The following is an 18207-nucleotide window of genomic DNA, read 5'->3' on the forward strand; positions in this document are numbered from 1 at the left end:
TTAATGATCATTTTAACAAAAACCTTTTTGCATTTGTGCCCTTTTTGAATTTTAACCCTGAACATGCTGAATATCTTAAATGGACTTGTCCCACTTCCATTTTTGGGACTGTCCATTATCAATTTTAGGGATATCAATTTGAATATTTAAAATTTGTCAGCCAACAGTATAGAGCCTGGTCAGACTGCACGGCTGTGCAGGCTGGCCTGGCTCTATACTGGTGGCAAGGGCTTAATGCTTTCGGGTCCAGCACTTAAAGGGTTACTTTATGATTTTGCAGTTATGAACACATTAAATGTATTTTTCAGTGATAGGAAATGGACATCATCTTTTACAATCTAAACCATTTCTTATTCAAGCTATAAAGAAACCATAAGAAAGGAAATTATGTGGCTTGTGCACCCATTTTTAACCACAGACAATGTATTGTACAAAGTTAAACTTTCATTTTCTAAAGAGTTCTATTTTTTCTGTACTTGTGTTAGGGCTGGGATCTGTAAAAAACTACCTTACAAGCATTGTGTGGATAGTATAAATTCACACATGTTGTTAATGAATAAACATTTAAGAAAGTTTCTTGTTTTATTATGTTCGTTTTGTCATTGACTTTTTAATAGTGGTATAGAAATCTTTGACCAGGTGTAATTTGAAAGTCTGAATGAAAAATGGGAGAAACAGGGTCCTAGTTGTGTTGCCCTTCATATTTCAAGCCGGTTCCATTGATACTTAACCACTTATGAGTATGACAGCACTGTTTGTAAGAAGAAAAGAAAAGACAGAAAAAGTAAAACATTCCAGGAAACCAACGTGCTAAATTCGACTTAATACTACAATGAATTTAGAATCCAGACCAAAAAATCGCCACTTATAACAATGGTCAAGTTACTACAGCTTTTCTATTTTCATAATTATAGCAGAAGCTAAAGCCAGTTATCACTATCCTTGTTAGAACTTATGGCAGTATGAGTTAACTAAACTAGTCCTATATGACTAGATTAGCTACGCGGGTGTAAACCTTGCATAGGATGTCCACATAAACAAGACATCACAGAAAGCAAAATGAACCTTAGGATTTCTACGCAGAAACATACTTGTTCATTCCCAATCCAAGTCCGTTGCTTATAAGTCGCTAGTCAGACCGCAGTTTGAACAAGGTTCCGAAGTGTGGTCCTTCCACACCAAAGTACAAATAGATCAAATTGAAAATGTCCCGATGAAACAAGCTAGACTGTCGGACCTCTAGCGTCACGAACATGCTTTACTCCCTTGAGCTTCGAAAACTGAACCTCGGACGTATAGATGCTAGGTTATCCCTTCTCTACAAGATTCACCATTATCTGGTTGCTTTCTCCATAGAAGAATTTGTGACACACCATGCCATGGCCATCCACTGTGCTAGAGGTTATTCACAGCCTAATAACTCTTCAAAGGTCTGTACAATGAATATATCATACTACAAAATTGTTTCCTTTCATTCAAATGACATTAATCCACAAATTTGCAGCAGTATTAAACGTTACAATTTTCCAATGAGCATTCACGTACAGTATTATGAATATGAACCTCTTTCTATTCATGTGCAAGCATGTTCATGATACAACATTAGAACCCAGACCAGCGCGCTTTATTAATTCTATATCTAAAATGGCCTCTCCCACTTCTTTTAAAGCAGCACGACTCCAGATTCATGTAAATTTTGTTAACGTATTTAAAAGAAAAATATTGTGAGGTAAACAAATAAAGTAATTTATATATTGCAATCGACACATACAATCCAAGAAAATTCCCCAAAATGGTAAAATTATGCAAAAACAACCCTTACTGTGTAACTAACGCAGTAGAAATATGGTGATAAAATACTAAAGAAAAAAAAAACAGTCTTAAGCCGCAAATAACATTTTAAATATAATTTAGATCTTGAGTGTTTTACATTTCTTTAATTTAAGTACATTTTTTCTTGAAATATTTTGTCTCATCTGCAGGCGTACAGCTTTAAATTGAAGGACGATAAAAAAAACTCTAATGTGAAAGGTTTCTTGTGTTGTTATAGAATGCACCCAACGTAAACTCAACGGAAACGTAGCATACGTCATCTAATATTTAACACATCTATTGCGGCATTTTATCAAAGACTGTCATTTGCTACGCTGTCGTACGAAATTCCTAACCTAATCAAATGCACGGTTCGACTTCTGATGCGCAGTAACAGCCTTTATAACGACAAAATCAATCGGCCTTACTGATAAATTACAATGCATTTGAACTACAAACCTTGTCTTATATTGTACTGTACATCTACAAACTGTACAACGCAAGACAAAAAAATGATATCTACATGTATTTCAATCGACATGTATATCTCAATAGAGAGAGAATTAGTCCAGTCAATTTGTGAAAAAATACTTCAGAAAATGGGAAAAGCACCATACTTGGTACAAATGAACTTTGATATATATTAGAAAAATTGAGCATGGGACCCATTTTTTAAAATCCAATATGGCGGGAAAAATCCAAAATGGCCGCCATATGTGTTAAAAATTTCAAAAACGCTTGTGTTTACTAAGAGAACTTGAAATATAGCTGCATATTAGGGTATTGTAATCATATTGTAATCAGAAAAATAGTTGTTATTAGTATTTAAAAATTGCTTTGTCTTTTTAAAGCTATTACACTTAACATATTTTATTATTTCTGTTTGTCATTAGTTTTCACGACCCTGGAAATCAGATGAAATAAAATATTGAAGAGGTCTGTCATTGCTGTCTCCTAAAGATGTTAAGACATCATTTTTTACAACATTCCTTTTTGTTTACAATGTTAATTTATCACAAGGAAATACTTATCAAACAGATTAAACAGAACTATTTAAAAATTCTAGCATAACTCAAGCAAATGAAAATTAAATATCTGCCAGTCAAGTCAGGTGTACGCCTTGCAATTTTATCTTGATGATTGCTGTGAAAGGAATTAAGCAAAGAATGTGTGAATAACAGAATTATAAGCTAACATGTGTTAAATTTTAACAGTCATTTGGTATTTGAATTGTCATATCATAAAAATATGAAACTTTATAAAAGTGCATTTTTTAGAATATGTGAAAGAAAAAAACGAAAACCTGGCAGACATAATTATATAATGACAATGTACATTTTGTCAAAGCAGAGATGTAGATGTTATCTATGTCTCTTGTCAAAGTATGCGTTACAGAAAATAAACTCATTCTAAACTATCCCTTTTCTTTATATGAAAAAACATGACTGTCCATTTGTTGTATAAAAATGGAATGATAATTTTGTAGAACTTTACAGTTTACGGGCTCAGATTTTGACACACCTTTGATGAAATAACTGCTTAAATCGGTTTAGTGATCAAAAGTTTGGCTGGTTCGATCTTCGGGTTGGATATGAAAATATGTGTTAATATCGGCGACACCAGAAAGAAAAAAAAACAGAACAGAACAGATCGTTTATTACATTTAAGGTTTAAAACATAGTTTATCCTCTATGCATGCATTACATTGAATAACCAGAAAAAAAAAACAACTAACAAAAATATCTAACAATCTTTTTTCAAAATTAGAAATAAACTCGATATAAACCATGTTGATTAACGTTGAGCGGAGAAGTAACATGTCGCATGACATATAAGCACTCATTTAATTATTCCGTACATGAATATTTTTGTCGAAATAATGCATGCAAATGCACAGTCTTCTTGGAAGGGCATAATCTGGAGCGTGTAATTTAGTGAGGGAAAAAAATAGTCCCATGTAATATATTTGCATATCATTGTTACGTAATAAATTGATAAAGAGACTGCAGACAAGTGATTAAACGAAAATAATGTCAATTAAAAGTGAGTAAAATCTTATTTAAATTTTATTGTGTTTCTTAGATATTTTTTTGATATTATTGCAAGTAAATAGGGTTACGCACGTGTCATGTTACCATAGAAAACAGCACGAGTGTTCTAATTGGGAATTTCGCCCAATAAAACTGTTTTAGAAAAAAATGTCCTCATTTTAACAAAAACAAGCGTCAAACTGACATGCATGTATTTTCTGGCGAGGAAATGTTTCTAGCACCCAATTTGTTTCGGGTTTGCAGAAAGTTTATGCTGCTCTGTGATCTGACACAGTCATGCTTTTCTAAACCTGTTACATACAGAACCGATGTCATCCGCAAAATAATAATGTTGTTTCTTTATTTAATCGGCTATAGGACAAGTTCAAGTATTGAGCGACTTTGGTATATTCAGGGTCTTTCAAATAGAATTCTAAATTAGGATACCAGGCAAACATGAACAAACATACATTATACGGAAATAGATAATATAATTGATACACACTCTTTGGCAATTTTTTGTTAAACTTTAACCGAAAATTGGGTATACACTGTAACAAAATGGGCGTCCATCCTGTTTTGTATGTTTTATATGTTATATGACGCATTTGACGAGTAGGAAAATAGCATGGTCTGGCCATTTAATTACCGTTATATAAAAATTATAAGATTATCGTTGTGTTGGTACATTTTTGTAGGCTTAGTTCAACAAATCACTCCAAAAAACCGAGCAAAAGAGGATAATTTTTACTAATGAAGATAGTATCTACTAATAAGTAACAATTCAGTTATAGCTGAATACTGCATCCACTTATTGCTGTATTAAAAGATAATGAATCAAATGGTTATCTGGTGAAATACATGCAATTATAGCTGCATACTTCTGTTCTCTTTTATGAAAATATATGATAATTGACAGAATTAAAAAAACTACCCTGTTTGTATACGCTTGTGTTTTAGCAGATCATCTTCTATGCTCCCGACTGAACTGACTTCATTCCCCCCAGCCATTCTTTGTATTTAATAACATTATGCGGATAAAGAAGATAATTAATAACATCAATTGCACCATAGGTTATTTGAATATCTACCAATAACGCACACATAGTTGTATATTTTCCATTCGCGAAGTCGTATCCGCGCAACCGGAGACTCTTGCAGAAGGGTTTTTTTTGGACACTATGAGGAGAAAGTGTTAAAATATCCGACGAAAATCTTACTTTTATTATGTACGTCTCTGTTAATTCCATATAAAACACCGCGTCCGTTTGTAAAAGCAAAGCAATATTAATTCTCAACAAATAAATATTATTTTTCAGAGTTTACATGCACCAACGGTGAATTCCTTGTAAATGATGAAATAAGGGCGGCGTTTGAGAAAGACGGTTGTTTTATAGTCAGGTATGTCTATCTAGAATATGTTTGTCAAGTAATTATGGCAGTTGTGGCCCTCCATAGTTTTGTTTACGCGCAATATGTTTAGTTTTTACCGTGACGTCGACGTTGTATGTTTAATTTTCGGTATTGAACCGGTGAAACTCGACAAATTCCGTCAGTGCAATACCGTGAACACTAGTCACTCAGTTTGTGTTGTATTTGTACAATTGTTTTGTCTGTTTGTTTCTATATGAGAAAGATGTCCTTTGGTTCTTTTAAATAGTCTTAACTTCTGCGTACTGTTTGCTTTTCCTAATCCCCCTCATTCTTTAAGTCATTTTCTTACAAAATAAGACGTTACGTTTATTTGATAAATATTATTCAGAATCTGCTGATATCCATAGTTTACATATTTTAATTTACATTGAAATAGTACTACTTCTAACACTGCTGTGGCATTAATTTTATTTCTTATTCCGCATCGATTGTGTATACTCATACATTGTTGTTTGATTGTATTTTTTTATATGTGCAGTATTTCCTGGCAACCTGTGTAAAAAAAAAGATATTTGACCATGTGGTGACACGTTCTATTTAACACGTTTTCTAATATCATTTTAAAGTGTCAATTTATTTTCAGGGGCTTATTGTCACAAGATGAGGCATCACATGTAGAGAGGGCACTCAGTACTGGACCTTTTGAAGAGCATACTTTTTGAGTATATATACTTGTATTAGGGTAGTCCCAAAAGTTCGAATAAAAGTTTTATAATGAAAAATATAATTCTTATTTCCTTTATTATTCATTTGAGGTCACATACGTATTAATTATCGAAGTGTTAAACCACGTGGCAAATTTTACGGAAAATACGTCATTTCCATTATTTTAATTCCTATTTAAAAATCAAAACTTTTCCCACCGACGAACATCGATCAAATTTTGACGATTTTCGTCGACAAAACGTGTTCTTTACAAAGATTACTTACAGGCGTAACCATCTAACATTTTGCTCCACGAATCTTCTAAGGGTTTTTTTAATGTAATAACATGATATAACAAAACAGCATGTTCTTACAGTACATATGATTTAGTAAGTTTACCAGCTGCAAAGGAAATGTAAACAAAAATAGCGTAATTTGAATATAACGAACAACGAAATTTTATACTCATCTCTTGAAACACATCGTTGAGAATTGACGACATGACTGTCACCGGTTCCTCTATACTGTATAATTATAAATACATGTCATTTTTAAACCAATACCATAAAATGTATGAAATCATTCATGTAAAATTCGATAATATTGTCTAGATTTTTAATCGCTTTAAATGTGTGTTATTATTTGTTGAACCAGTTGTTTTTGTTTAAAATAATACAGGTCGGAGATGGAGCCGGGAAAGAAGCATATATGGTAATATGGAACCATCCTGGTGTTGACGTCACTGGCATGGTTGCAAGATGTGAAAAAGTCGCCGGAACCTGCGAGAAAGTAAGAGAAATAATACTATATAAATTTAACTCTGTTTTTTGTAATGAAATGTATATATGATTTCGAATTCGCGACAAAAAAGAGCACCACCTGTAGATATATTGATGTTTATTTGAAAACACGCGCACGCGCACGCTCACGCACGCACACACACGCGCGCGCACGCACACGCACACACACATATTCAATTAAAGGCACATTATGCCTGAAAATAAATCATTTGGACACTTCTTTATTTCAAGTTTCAAAAATTAACAAAGAACCAACATCCTGTAAATTTAATTAAGTTGCTTATGTACTAAATCTAACATATTCTTGAATGTAATAAATTCATCACAATAGATATATATTACTTTTTTGTTTTTGCTAGCTCCTCGGCGGAGAGGTTTACCATTACGTTACAAAGTTTATGATGAAACCAGCTAGGATTGGCGGAAGACATGTTTGGCACCAGGACTATGGGTCGGAAACATTTACATATATATCTTAAAGTAGCTGCAAAAAAAAATAATATAAAAATCGCTCATTTCAAATCACTTATGCATTGCTGTCGTTAGAAACATGCCGGCTTGTTTCTGGAATAATTCTAGAAGCAGTATTTATGAACTTTTTTGTTAAAGCTCTAAGGAGTACTTGAATAGTATCATCAGTTCTTCTGTTTGGATTTTCCTCTGATGAATATGTTTGGACTAGTAATGTAACAATTAAATTGATAGTTTGATGACAATTATCGTTGAACAGATGTGGTTTTTTTATAAATAAGTTAATTTGAAAACTAATTCTTCATTACTTTTAGAATGAATAACATTGTTTTTGCTGGTCACAACCGTAATACTTGTTTAAAGATACTATGACATTACTTTGTATGTTTCTTGCTAGTAATAACAAATATATGTGCATAAAAATGTTTAAGCAAGAAAAGATTTAATTGGAAGACAGTTTACAAAAATGCTTTGTAATTTATTGCTAAAAATGATTGTAAATGTTATCGAAGATGATTTTAGTTTGTTTTGAAACATAGATTATTTCTGTTTCAGATATTGGTATCAATATGGTAATTTATTTCCCAACATGATGACCACGTTCGTTGCTATTGACAACGCCACCAAAGAAATGGCTGTCTCCAGGTATTTATAAAGTCAACAAATATGCGACGATGCATTTCATTCTTATTATTTCTAGTAATACAAACATTGGCTTTTTTTCCTCGATTACATTTTATGTCCATTTTATTACGGATATTTCTTTAACTTATTCAGTAAAGGTTCTTTATGAATGGTTATGCGTTTTTAAGGTTGTCATATTGTTCTTGTTTTTATTTATGTAATGAGCATATATATTATTCTTCTTGCAGGATAATTTTTCTTTTAAATTACTTGTTCTCAAAAAAAAAAAAAAAAAATAAAAATAAAAAAAAACACAAAAAAAAACAACAACAAAGGATGAGGGTTTGTGAAGCTACATTACCTGATTTAAAATTCCATTGCGTTTTTTCGTCTTGTATGATTTTTTGATTGCATTGATTTGTAATCATTGTTATCATTGCATTATTGATTTTCATGATTTTTATGAAGACTATGCATTCCATTTTATCTTATTTGTTTTCATTCACCTGCCAGCCTTTCTGTGTGTATTTTTTTTTCTGCCCAAAGAAATCTGGATCCTGCCATAACTAACAAAAGGTACAAAAGCTAAGTTTATGATACTTTCTATGTGGATACAGGACTATATTGAGATTATACATGTCATTATGTTTCATTTCGCCTCTCAGACTGACGGTCTGTATTTTGTCTGTTCGGAGATTTTTGGATTTGCGATAACTCAAAAAATACAAAAGCTAGGCTGACGAAACTTGGTAATGGGTCATCTGAAAATTGTGCTCGTCATTTTATGTTTTCATCGTCCGTCCGTCTGTCTGTGTCATTCTATCTGTCTAAAGAAATCTGGATCATTACCTAACTAAAAAATAATAAAAAAATAAAAATGCCTTGATGATACTTGGACTTTTGATAGAGCACCACATATGCGCATTATTCATACTATTTTAATTTCTTTTTTTTACCTGTCTGTCCGTCATTGGTGAATGTTCGGAATCCATATAATAATAATACGATATGGGATTGCTTCATTGTCTGTGAGAAGTAAAGTATATTTCCATTTGGACCTGGGTTTTAAAAGGCTCTCACAAGTGTGGACGAATTGACCATTCTTCTCTGGATGGTCAGCAATGTGCAGATATGGAAAGAGTTGAAGAGATAGCAAAACAAGTACCACTTGAATACGTTGAACTTGAACGAGGTAATGCTATTTATATTTAAAGTTTCAATATGAATATACCATCAATTGAGCCACGTCACACAAAACGAACATAGTGCGTTTGCGACCAGCATGGATCAAGACCAGCCTGCGCATCCGCGCAGTCTGATCAGGATCCATGCTGTTCGCTTACCAACCCTTTTTTCAAGTAGAGAGAAACTGATAGCGAACAGCATGGATCCAGACTGGTCTGGATCCATGCTGGTCGCAAACGTACTTTGTTGGTTTCGTTGTAACGCGGCTCAATTATTTAATTAAAAATTTTACTTGATTCATTGTTACCTGACAAATATTGGTACTTGAACATTTTGTCATCGACATAATCATCTCATACGTCTTATAATTATGACACCAATGTTAGAATTTCAAGAAAGTTTGAATGAAGAGCAAGAATGTCGTTCCATTCTTTGATATAAAAAATATGAGACCTTTTTTGGAATAAATGTATTTTTGAGCATATTGGCCCATAACGGAAGGTCTGATTTACCATACATAAAACTTATGTTGATAGAATTTAGCATTATATGTGTCAATAACCAAGGAAGAATTATACAATGTATATGGATGTTATTGGTAAGTGTACAATACATGTTCCGATGTCGCATATCTATATAAAGCAGATAAAACTGTACTTGAAAAAAAATTTCAAACTAAATCACTTAAATCTTTATCTACACATTTTTAAGGCATATTTTATAAAATTATTCTAATGATGTCTAATGACAATTTTTTTATTTTTATCAATGGTTAAACTAATAACGGAAATTGTGTATATGAAGATCAATCCGCTTAAAAATCTGAAAACATTATATTATAAATATATGAAATACATAACTTCTAGAAATTAAAATTAAACGAACCTTCTTCATTTCATAATCCTACCTTTAATGATCGATCAGATAAAATACAAGTTCACAATGTATGTAATGTATTGGAAGGCGTAGCATGGCAACCATAATATGTCAATGTATTCATAAGGGCCAATGTTCGACAGCTTTCATTTTCGTTTTCTTTAAAATATTGTTTTTTTACATGCATTGCCGATGTTTATTTCATATTTACGAGAGGAGTTAAAAGTGGTAATTACAAGCTACAACAGCCTATGCCCCCACCCCTAGCACAATCTTATTCAAAAATTTAAATATGAGAAATGCGAAATCTTTAATAAAGAAACATCCGCAGATCTGTTCATACGGCTGTTATCATGAACCTTCCAATGTAACAAGCTCGAGCCATTCCGTATAAAGCGGCGTATGGTCCCCAAGTAAAAGAAAGCGTGTACCCTACACTAGGAAACAATGGGCGAAAGTAAAATAAAATGGAATTTTGAATGGGGATCATGGCTAACGAAACCTGCATAACACAGACAAGACTTCAAAGACAAATTGAAAAAAGAAGGCAACATATCCTAAGGGTGTTAATGAAATTCTAAGATATATCTTGGACACTTTGCTACGAGATAATGTAAACTTTGATGATTATGCGACATTTAATGTTATTTGAATGTTTGTATTACGTGACCATGAATATTACATTGTCCGTCTATCTATCTATCTATTATAACATATACTTTCTTGCAGGAGATGCATTGTTTTTCCATTGTAATTTATTGCACTGCAGTAGCGCCAACACAAGCCCATCAAGGCGATGGGCATTTATCTGTGTATACAATCGAGCCGATAATAACCCGGTGAAAGCTCATTATCACCCATTTTATACACCTTTAGAAAAGGTAAACTTACTTCAAGACATTTGATATATATATATATATATATATATATATATATATATATATATATATATATATATATATATATATATATATATATATATATATATATATATATATATATACATATATATGTATGTATTTATATATTAATATTGTTTTGTACCGTTTATAGCTAGACATTTGTTTTTAACAAGACATTTTAAAGGTATAATTGTGTCTTGCAGCTTGTGTGTTTCAAACCTTAGTTCTTGTTATTACTGGCAAGACGCTGTTTGTTTTTAAACGGTAAACAATAATTAAGAGAAAAAGAAACTTGATGTTTGCTATCAATTCAAAATATTGATGAATAGATAGATAGATAGATTTATGACATGCTCACCAAAACCAAGGATAACAAAAAAAGGGCAAAAAAGCTCTCATTTCCATTGTGGTCCTTTGTATTGGCGGCATGACATAGAGAGGCAAACCTTAATATAATCATGTTTGAAAATACTAATAAATCATAAAAATGTATATCACAGTCAAATCTTGAGTTAATGATACTCCTGTTTACAGCTAGGATTTAAAACACATTACTTAAATTGTAATAAGATAAATGGCAGACAATTTAAAATCCTGAGCCGAAATATGAAAAAACATGTTTAAAATTTTTTTTAAATACTGTTCATAAGATGACTTTTGATGGCAACCTTAAAACTTTGTAACCTGTTGATCTCCGTTAACTTTACAGGTAAATCATTCCATAATTTTATACCAGAGAAAGCAAATGATTTAGAACCCTGGCCTTTGACCTTAGGTAGACAATATCCACCCTTTTGACTTAGTCTTGTACTATAATTATGAATGGAATCTTGTGAAATAAAGTGTTCAGACATGTAATCCGGAGATAGGCCATTTTTAATCTTAAAAACATGACACAACATTATCTGTTCAACTCTTTTGTGGACCGGTAACCAGTTAAGGGACTTAAATTGGGATGGGTCAATGTGGGCTCTAGAGTCCAAGTCAAGTACAAATCTCATTATTTTGTTTTGACAAGTTTGTAACTTATTTTTTAAAGACTGTGTCAAGCTATTATACCAAAACAGAGCATGCGTAATCATAGTGACACTGAATAAGAGACATAACCAGAAGTTTCTTGGTATGCTGAGTAAGGAACTCTTTCTTACGGTAAAAAAATTTTAACCGAGAGTTGGCCTTCTTAAGAACAGACTCGGCCATGGCGCAAAATGACAGATTTTGGTCTATAGTAATCCCAAGATACTTGATATATGAAGTTGATTCAATGGATGTACCAGAACAGGTTATATGCAGGTTAGATTGTGACCTAAGTTTTTGCCTGGACCCAAATAAAATTGACTCGGTTTTACCCAAATGCAATGACAACTTATTGTCCACTAACCATTGGCTGACCAATTCAATATCATCTGTCAATGCCTTTTCAACAACAGATAAACTTTTACCAGATACAAGGATACCAGAATCATCAGCATACAAAAGCAATTTATTTTTGACCATAGCTGACATATCATTTACATAAATTAAAAAGAGAAGGGGTCCAAGGATTGAGCCCTGAGGAACACCACATGTTATTTTGGAATTGGAAGAATAAGTACCAGAGACATCTACAAGCTGCTGTCTATCTGATAAATATGATTTGAACCAATTTAGGACGTCAATACTAAGACCTGATGCTTGCAGTTTCATTAAAAGAATGGAATGGTCGACTGTGTCAAACGCTTCTTGCAAATCCAGCAGAATGAGATAACCTAAAACACCTTTGAATGAGATATGAATAAACTGTAACCACAAAGTTCTACAATATATGTTCACATTTTCATTCACTTGCATTTCATTTTCCGTTTTCTTTGAATTAATTTCAGGTTCCAAATTCTGCAATTCTCGAGTGCCAAGATTTTACAACTATGGATGGCAAATGGTTTAATGACCCCATCACTGATAACATTCCAACTGGATGACGAATTGAAAAAAGTGGACAATGAAACTTACATTGACCATAGCTTTTCTTGTCATGAATTTTTGTTTTCCCTTTTTTTCATTACTACGCATTAACCGTATTACAACGTATTATTTGATGTCGGTTTTGTGGGTGGATTGATAGCTTTCTTTTATTTCCTGTAATAAGTTTTCACTTTATTAAATATATGTACATTAAACAATGTGAACTCTCGGCATGACTGAGTCGCTAGCCGCACAGTTTATACCCCGCCAGGAGGAATTCATTGTTTCCATGAGCAAAAAACTACATTGTATACACTCATTGTTCAGGATTATTCCAGAAAACGAATGATTGTAAAAACGTGTCTGTAAGCTTTAGTTTCCTACACAATTTAACTATTATAAATTTTGTAAACTAATGTACAATGTTTTATATATATACTGTTTTAACCAAGGTTTTAATTTTCAAAATCCTGGTCATTAGATCGATAAGCAAATGATGGGCTGTTATATTTATAGGGGAGTATAAATTTAATACTATTATTGAACAAGTCAAATTAAATTATATTATGCGAGCCTAAAATTGTCTTGCCTATAGTGTAACACTAACATTATTGCGCACTAACGCTATGTTTGTATTCAACACAAATGACATCACGTCAAATTGTTATTACACTAGTGTAATATCGTTTATATTACATGGTTTTATTACACTCCTGTGCCGAATTTATTTGATAAGTACATATATATATAAGGGAGATAATTAAATTCAATACAGTTATACTTTCCCCTGAGTGGGATCACTTAAGATACAAGTGTGCAGATAAATTGATAGAAATGAGAGAATATATACACACATACCAACACATCGATATGCCAGTCCAATTACGGCACAGCGCCTAGCAGTACAGTCATGAAAGCATAGCCACTGCTCATCCACCATCACAAAAATGATGGTTTCAGAACAGCTTTATATACAGTCACAAACTGCACTACACATTGAAACAAGCTCAACATTCACATATATAGAGTTTGTTCTCTGTTATCATATCTCACAAATCAACGATGACATTTTTATTGTCTTCTTCACTGATTGGGACCAGAGAACTATATATCTATTTCCGAAAGTCAACTGTAATATATATATATATATAAAGAGAGCTGGGTTGGTTGAACATTTTATGTACATGTAACATTATTATTCGGACCAAACATGATGAATAGTTATTGTTTGATGATAAGTAAAAATTTAACTTTTGAATTACATGTATATTTAGTATTGGTGGATATTTTTTACGTCTGTTTGGTTATGTCAGTCTTATTAACAGGCACGGCGTTGCTATCAAATATGGCTTAACTTTTTGTACTTCAGTGATGTATTATTTTAGATCATCGATTCCAGCAAGTCTTGAAAATAATGTGCCGTTTTAAGCCAGTGCTTGGGGCGAGAGGGATGCTGCACTTACCTGTCATTTAGTGATTCAATTTAACCGTGTCTGAAATTTTAATGTAATTTTGTTATTATTTCATGCTTTTGAGGGATCACATTTTCTCCAGATTTTTTTAGTTGTGACATTGATGTATTTGATAGAAGAGAATTACTGTATGAATGTAAATGTTACTTGACAAGTCGATCAGTGTATGTTACATTAAGTATTTTTGTGTATTCAAGTAAGATTTTATTGCTTTAAATGATAAACTAAATTTAATTAAACTTAAATCTGATATTGATAACATCGTATTGTTAAAAAATTGAAGTAGATAGACAAAAATAAAAGCAATCGGTGTTTCCTGTTTTCGCTTGTATATATAGGAGGGTGGGGTAAGTTCCTAACCATAAATTGTAGAATGTTGCCTCATTTCTACAAGAAACATCATTAACACTCAAAAGAAAGAATATAAGCTATTTATTTCTGTTAACAGCAGTCGGACGGGTGTCATACAGGTGATTGTATCCTTAAATATTCGGTTCTCGATAATGTAACAATAAAATGCAAAAACAACAAATGGAAAAGACTCACCTTTATTCTAAATACATCATTGAATCCATAAATATATTCTCTTTAAGTTTTTTAATTGTTAACAATCAATGAAATAACGAATAAAAAATATTTTCAAAAAATCTAACAACAGCCAAAAAAGGATTTCCAAGATGGCGTCTTGAATTCTCGACAACTCGAGATAAATCTCAAAACGAGGCTGTATTAAGTATGGTGGCCCAGTGTTGACATGCTATAAACAACAGTTGCAGTAGAACACTGTATTCTTTCTCACAACACGGACTGGAGAGCAGTATTTAAGGTGAACCCAATGGGAACAAGTAGCATTATCACACTGTGCTCAGTGGGTGAATTCTATTGCACCATGGGAATGCTTGTCTACATAATATTGATGACATTGGCAACACTTATCTTCATCAGGTATTTTCTGATTCTTTTCACTATCAGAGAGGTCTGATTTTTCAGAAAGTTCAATGTTTTGTTTGGATGGACCTGGCTTTTGTTTATCATTTATTTGAAGATTGAAGCTGGTGGCTGAATTCTTTTTGTTCTTAGGAGTTTTAGTTTTTTCTTTTTTAGGATCATTTGAAACTAATTTTACTGTTATTTTTCATCAATGTATTTTTTCATTTTTTCTACAGTTTCACCTTCCAATGCTTTTCCACCCAACAATACTATTAATGCTTTTACGTTTTTTCTTCATGATTTTTATATGTACATCACCCCTTTCTTATCAAAAAAGTTATTTTCTGCTGTTTCAGATTTTTTGTGATCTCCTGATGCTGTCACTTCATCATCAACTATGTAAAGTTCTGATGGTTTGATTTTACTTTTTAAAGTTCAACCATAGAGGACGAGTTCTTGAATGGATAAATGCCTGCCTTATTGAAAGAAGCTTGTAAATTTAAAGGACTTTAGAGCAAATGAGTACGCCTTGCAAGCAAGTGAGCAGACAATCAATAACGAGTGACAACTCTGTGATGTGTTCTAGCAAAATTTAGAACATTCTTGAGCATATTTCAGTTGCAGGGGACCAAAACATCCAATGTCCATAGGCTGGAGGATATGAGAGGTGTGTGGTGGCAAGACAAACAGAACAATATTTTGCTGTTTAGCCCATTCAACAAGATCTACTGATATGTGACTACGATGACCATCATACAGTATTAGAATTGTGTCATCTGATCTTCCCTAGCAAAACTTTCATAAAATGATTTTGCAAATAATCTTTAAAAACAACACTATTTTGACCAACCACTTGGTGTCATGATACCATCAGCACCTGGACTTTTTCCTTCCAAGAGACCATCTAACATTCGGACACCAGGGAAAACAAAATATGGAGGGATTTGCATTCCAGCTGCATTGGCCAGCCACTATTATAGTGACAGTTTTTACACGCTCAGACATGATAACTTGTGCCTTACAATCTTTTCCACTAACAACACTAGGGGGTTTATATTCAGTATTTATTCCCTTTCTATCAAATGTTATAGATAAGGTGCGGTTTGTCAAATAAATCGTATTTACGTAAATTCTTTCAAGTTCATTTTAAAGTATTTAGTGACAGATTCTTCACTGGCACATTTAGCACGTTGTTCAGACAGACTTGAAGGACGGACAACATTAAGTTCTGGCCACCTTTTTTATGAAGTTATAAAAACCAATTAAGAGTGAATGGCTGATCATCTTTCCTCTTGCCTAAAGAAACAGCATAATAAGAGGCTAAATTGACTACTTCAGCCTCGTGTAACCATATCCAAGAGAAGCAAGATTCTTTTAAGTGTTCACACAATTTAGGCTTCTTCATCTAAAGAAAGCACAGGGCAGGGTCCCGATTTGACACAATCAATTGATATTCTATTATCAACCCGGTCTCTCAAAGTAGTAAGAGGAACTCCATTTAGCTTTGCAGCTCTATATACTGGGATTCCTTCATCTTTCACCATTTTATAAGCTGATGTCATAGCAGTTGGTGACCATAGCCGTAGTCTTGACCTATCTGCAGGTTGAGTAAGCTGAAATGAACCAGAATAAATAATCTTTTAATGCATATTTTGGCTTATTTTGAATACCACATATATTAAACATGAAAAGATAACAAAATTTATATCGAGAACTGAAAATCTGAGGATATATGACTAACTGCATAAGATATGTTTGTAACCTTTATCCAGATATCCAAAACAGTTTTATTTAATGCAGAAAACTCTAGACGAAACGGGTAAAAAATGTTGGGTTACTAAAGTAAAACATGTATTGCTAAGTCATGGTTTGGTTTGTCTTAATATCTCAGGAAATTGCTATCATCAACATGTTTCTAAAAATGTTCACTCACAGACATATTGATTGTTGCACTGAACAATGGCATGAGCATATTGCGAATTCTAGTCGGTGTTTTCACTGTAATAAACTTAAATCAGTTTAAATTTTGTTTAATATATAGAAATACCATTTAAACATAAAAGGCTTCTTTGTAATTTCCGGTACTTTAAATATAAACAAGAGCCATGTTAACATGGCCATCTATCGCCGAATGTGCTTGCTCATTGGAAGAATGTATATGTAGAAGAGCAGAATATTTCAATTTTAAGAGGTCTTTTGGTAATGAAAACTGATGGCTGAAGTGATTGCAGATTGAAACCTATGGAAATACTGATGGCTGAAAATAACAAAAGGGCAATAACTGAAAAATAATGCAGGGTAGGTTATAATTCTTGTGTGCTGCACTCTTTAATGAGATCTATCCACCTGTGACGTTTCAAGTTGATACCTCTAACACTTTTTGAGATAAGCTCAGGACAAAAAGTATGAAAAGGCAAAAACTCAAAACTTATGAAGGATAGAGTTATCACTCTTGTGCACTGCACACTACCTAAGTGAGATTTATCCACCTATGAAGTTTCATGTTAATATCTCAAAGGCTTTTTGAGTTATGCTCTGGACAAAAATTAAGTGTGAAAAGAAACAAAGGGCAATAACTGAAAAGTATACAGGGTAAAGTGATCATTTATGTGCAGTGCACACCTCCTCAATATGATCTATCCACCTTTGAAGTTTCAAGTTGATACCTCAAAAGTTTTTTTGGGTTCTCGGACACAAATTGGGGAAGGAGGACGGGGGGATGGGAAAGGGAAAACGATTAACGGCCGACAGACGGGGGACGAAGACTCAGTAATATTTGAAATTTTAAGTGATTTCTTTATATGTTAAAAATTTAGAGTTTTACTTTTGGACAAAGTAAAAATCAAAATAAAAATTGGGAATAACTGAAAAATTATCAGGGGGGTTATCATTTCTTGTTGCGCACTCCTTTTTTAAATGAGATCTTCCCCTATGAAAATTCAAGTTTATTTTAAATCTTTTTTAAATAAGTCGAAAAAAATATGAAAAAAAAAGAAAGGACAAAAAATCAAAATGTAAGGGGCTTTTTTTTTATTACAGCAATGCTCCTCAGTAAGATATACCCACCTATGAAGCTTCATGTTGA

At 32.8% G+C, this 18207-nt stretch overlaps 1 protein-coding gene across 1 annotated transcript; it reads left to right on the top strand.

Moving 5' to 3' along the window:
- The first annotated feature begins 3730 nt into the window (after positions 1–3730).
- On the top strand, positions 3731–13046 carry LOC132717676 (L-proline trans-4-hydroxylase-like). Its single transcript, XM_060701213.1, has 10 exons — positions 3731–3855; positions 5162–5243; positions 5860–5938; positions 6600–6710; positions 7081–7172; positions 7748–7837; positions 8434–8492; positions 8853–9008; positions 10607–10758; positions 12642–13046. The coding sequence occupies exons 4-10, from the start codon at positions 6630–6632 to the stop codon at positions 12735–12737; spliced, it is 726 nt and encodes a 241-aa protein (XP_060557196.1). The 5' UTR covers positions 3731–3855; positions 5162–5243; positions 5860–5938; positions 6600–6629; the 3' UTR covers positions 12738–13046.
- The last annotated feature ends 5161 nt before the right edge of the window (positions 13047–18207 follow it).

This window comes from Ruditapes philippinarum, unplaced genomic scaffold (assembly GCF_026571515.1).
Source record: "Ruditapes philippinarum isolate M1 unplaced genomic scaffold, ASM2657151v2 ctg3119_1_1_1_1, whole genome shotgun sequence".
Classification (NCBI taxonomy): Eukaryota; Metazoa; Mollusca; class Bivalvia; order Venerida; family Veneridae; genus Ruditapes; species Ruditapes philippinarum.

Coding starts and splice junctions, on each gene's coding strand:
- LOC132717676 (XM_060701213.1), top strand. CDS start 6,630: ATGGTAATATGGAACCATCCTGGTGTTGACGTCACTGGCATGGTTGCA. Junction 8,493..8,852: donor GCCTCTCAGACTGACGGTCT/GTATTTTGTCTG, acceptor GTCTGTGAGAAG/TAAAGTATATTTCCATTTGG. Junction 10,759..12,641: donor TTTATACACCTTTAGAAAAG/GTAAACTTACTT, acceptor AATTAATTTCAG/GTTCCAAATTCTGCAATTCT.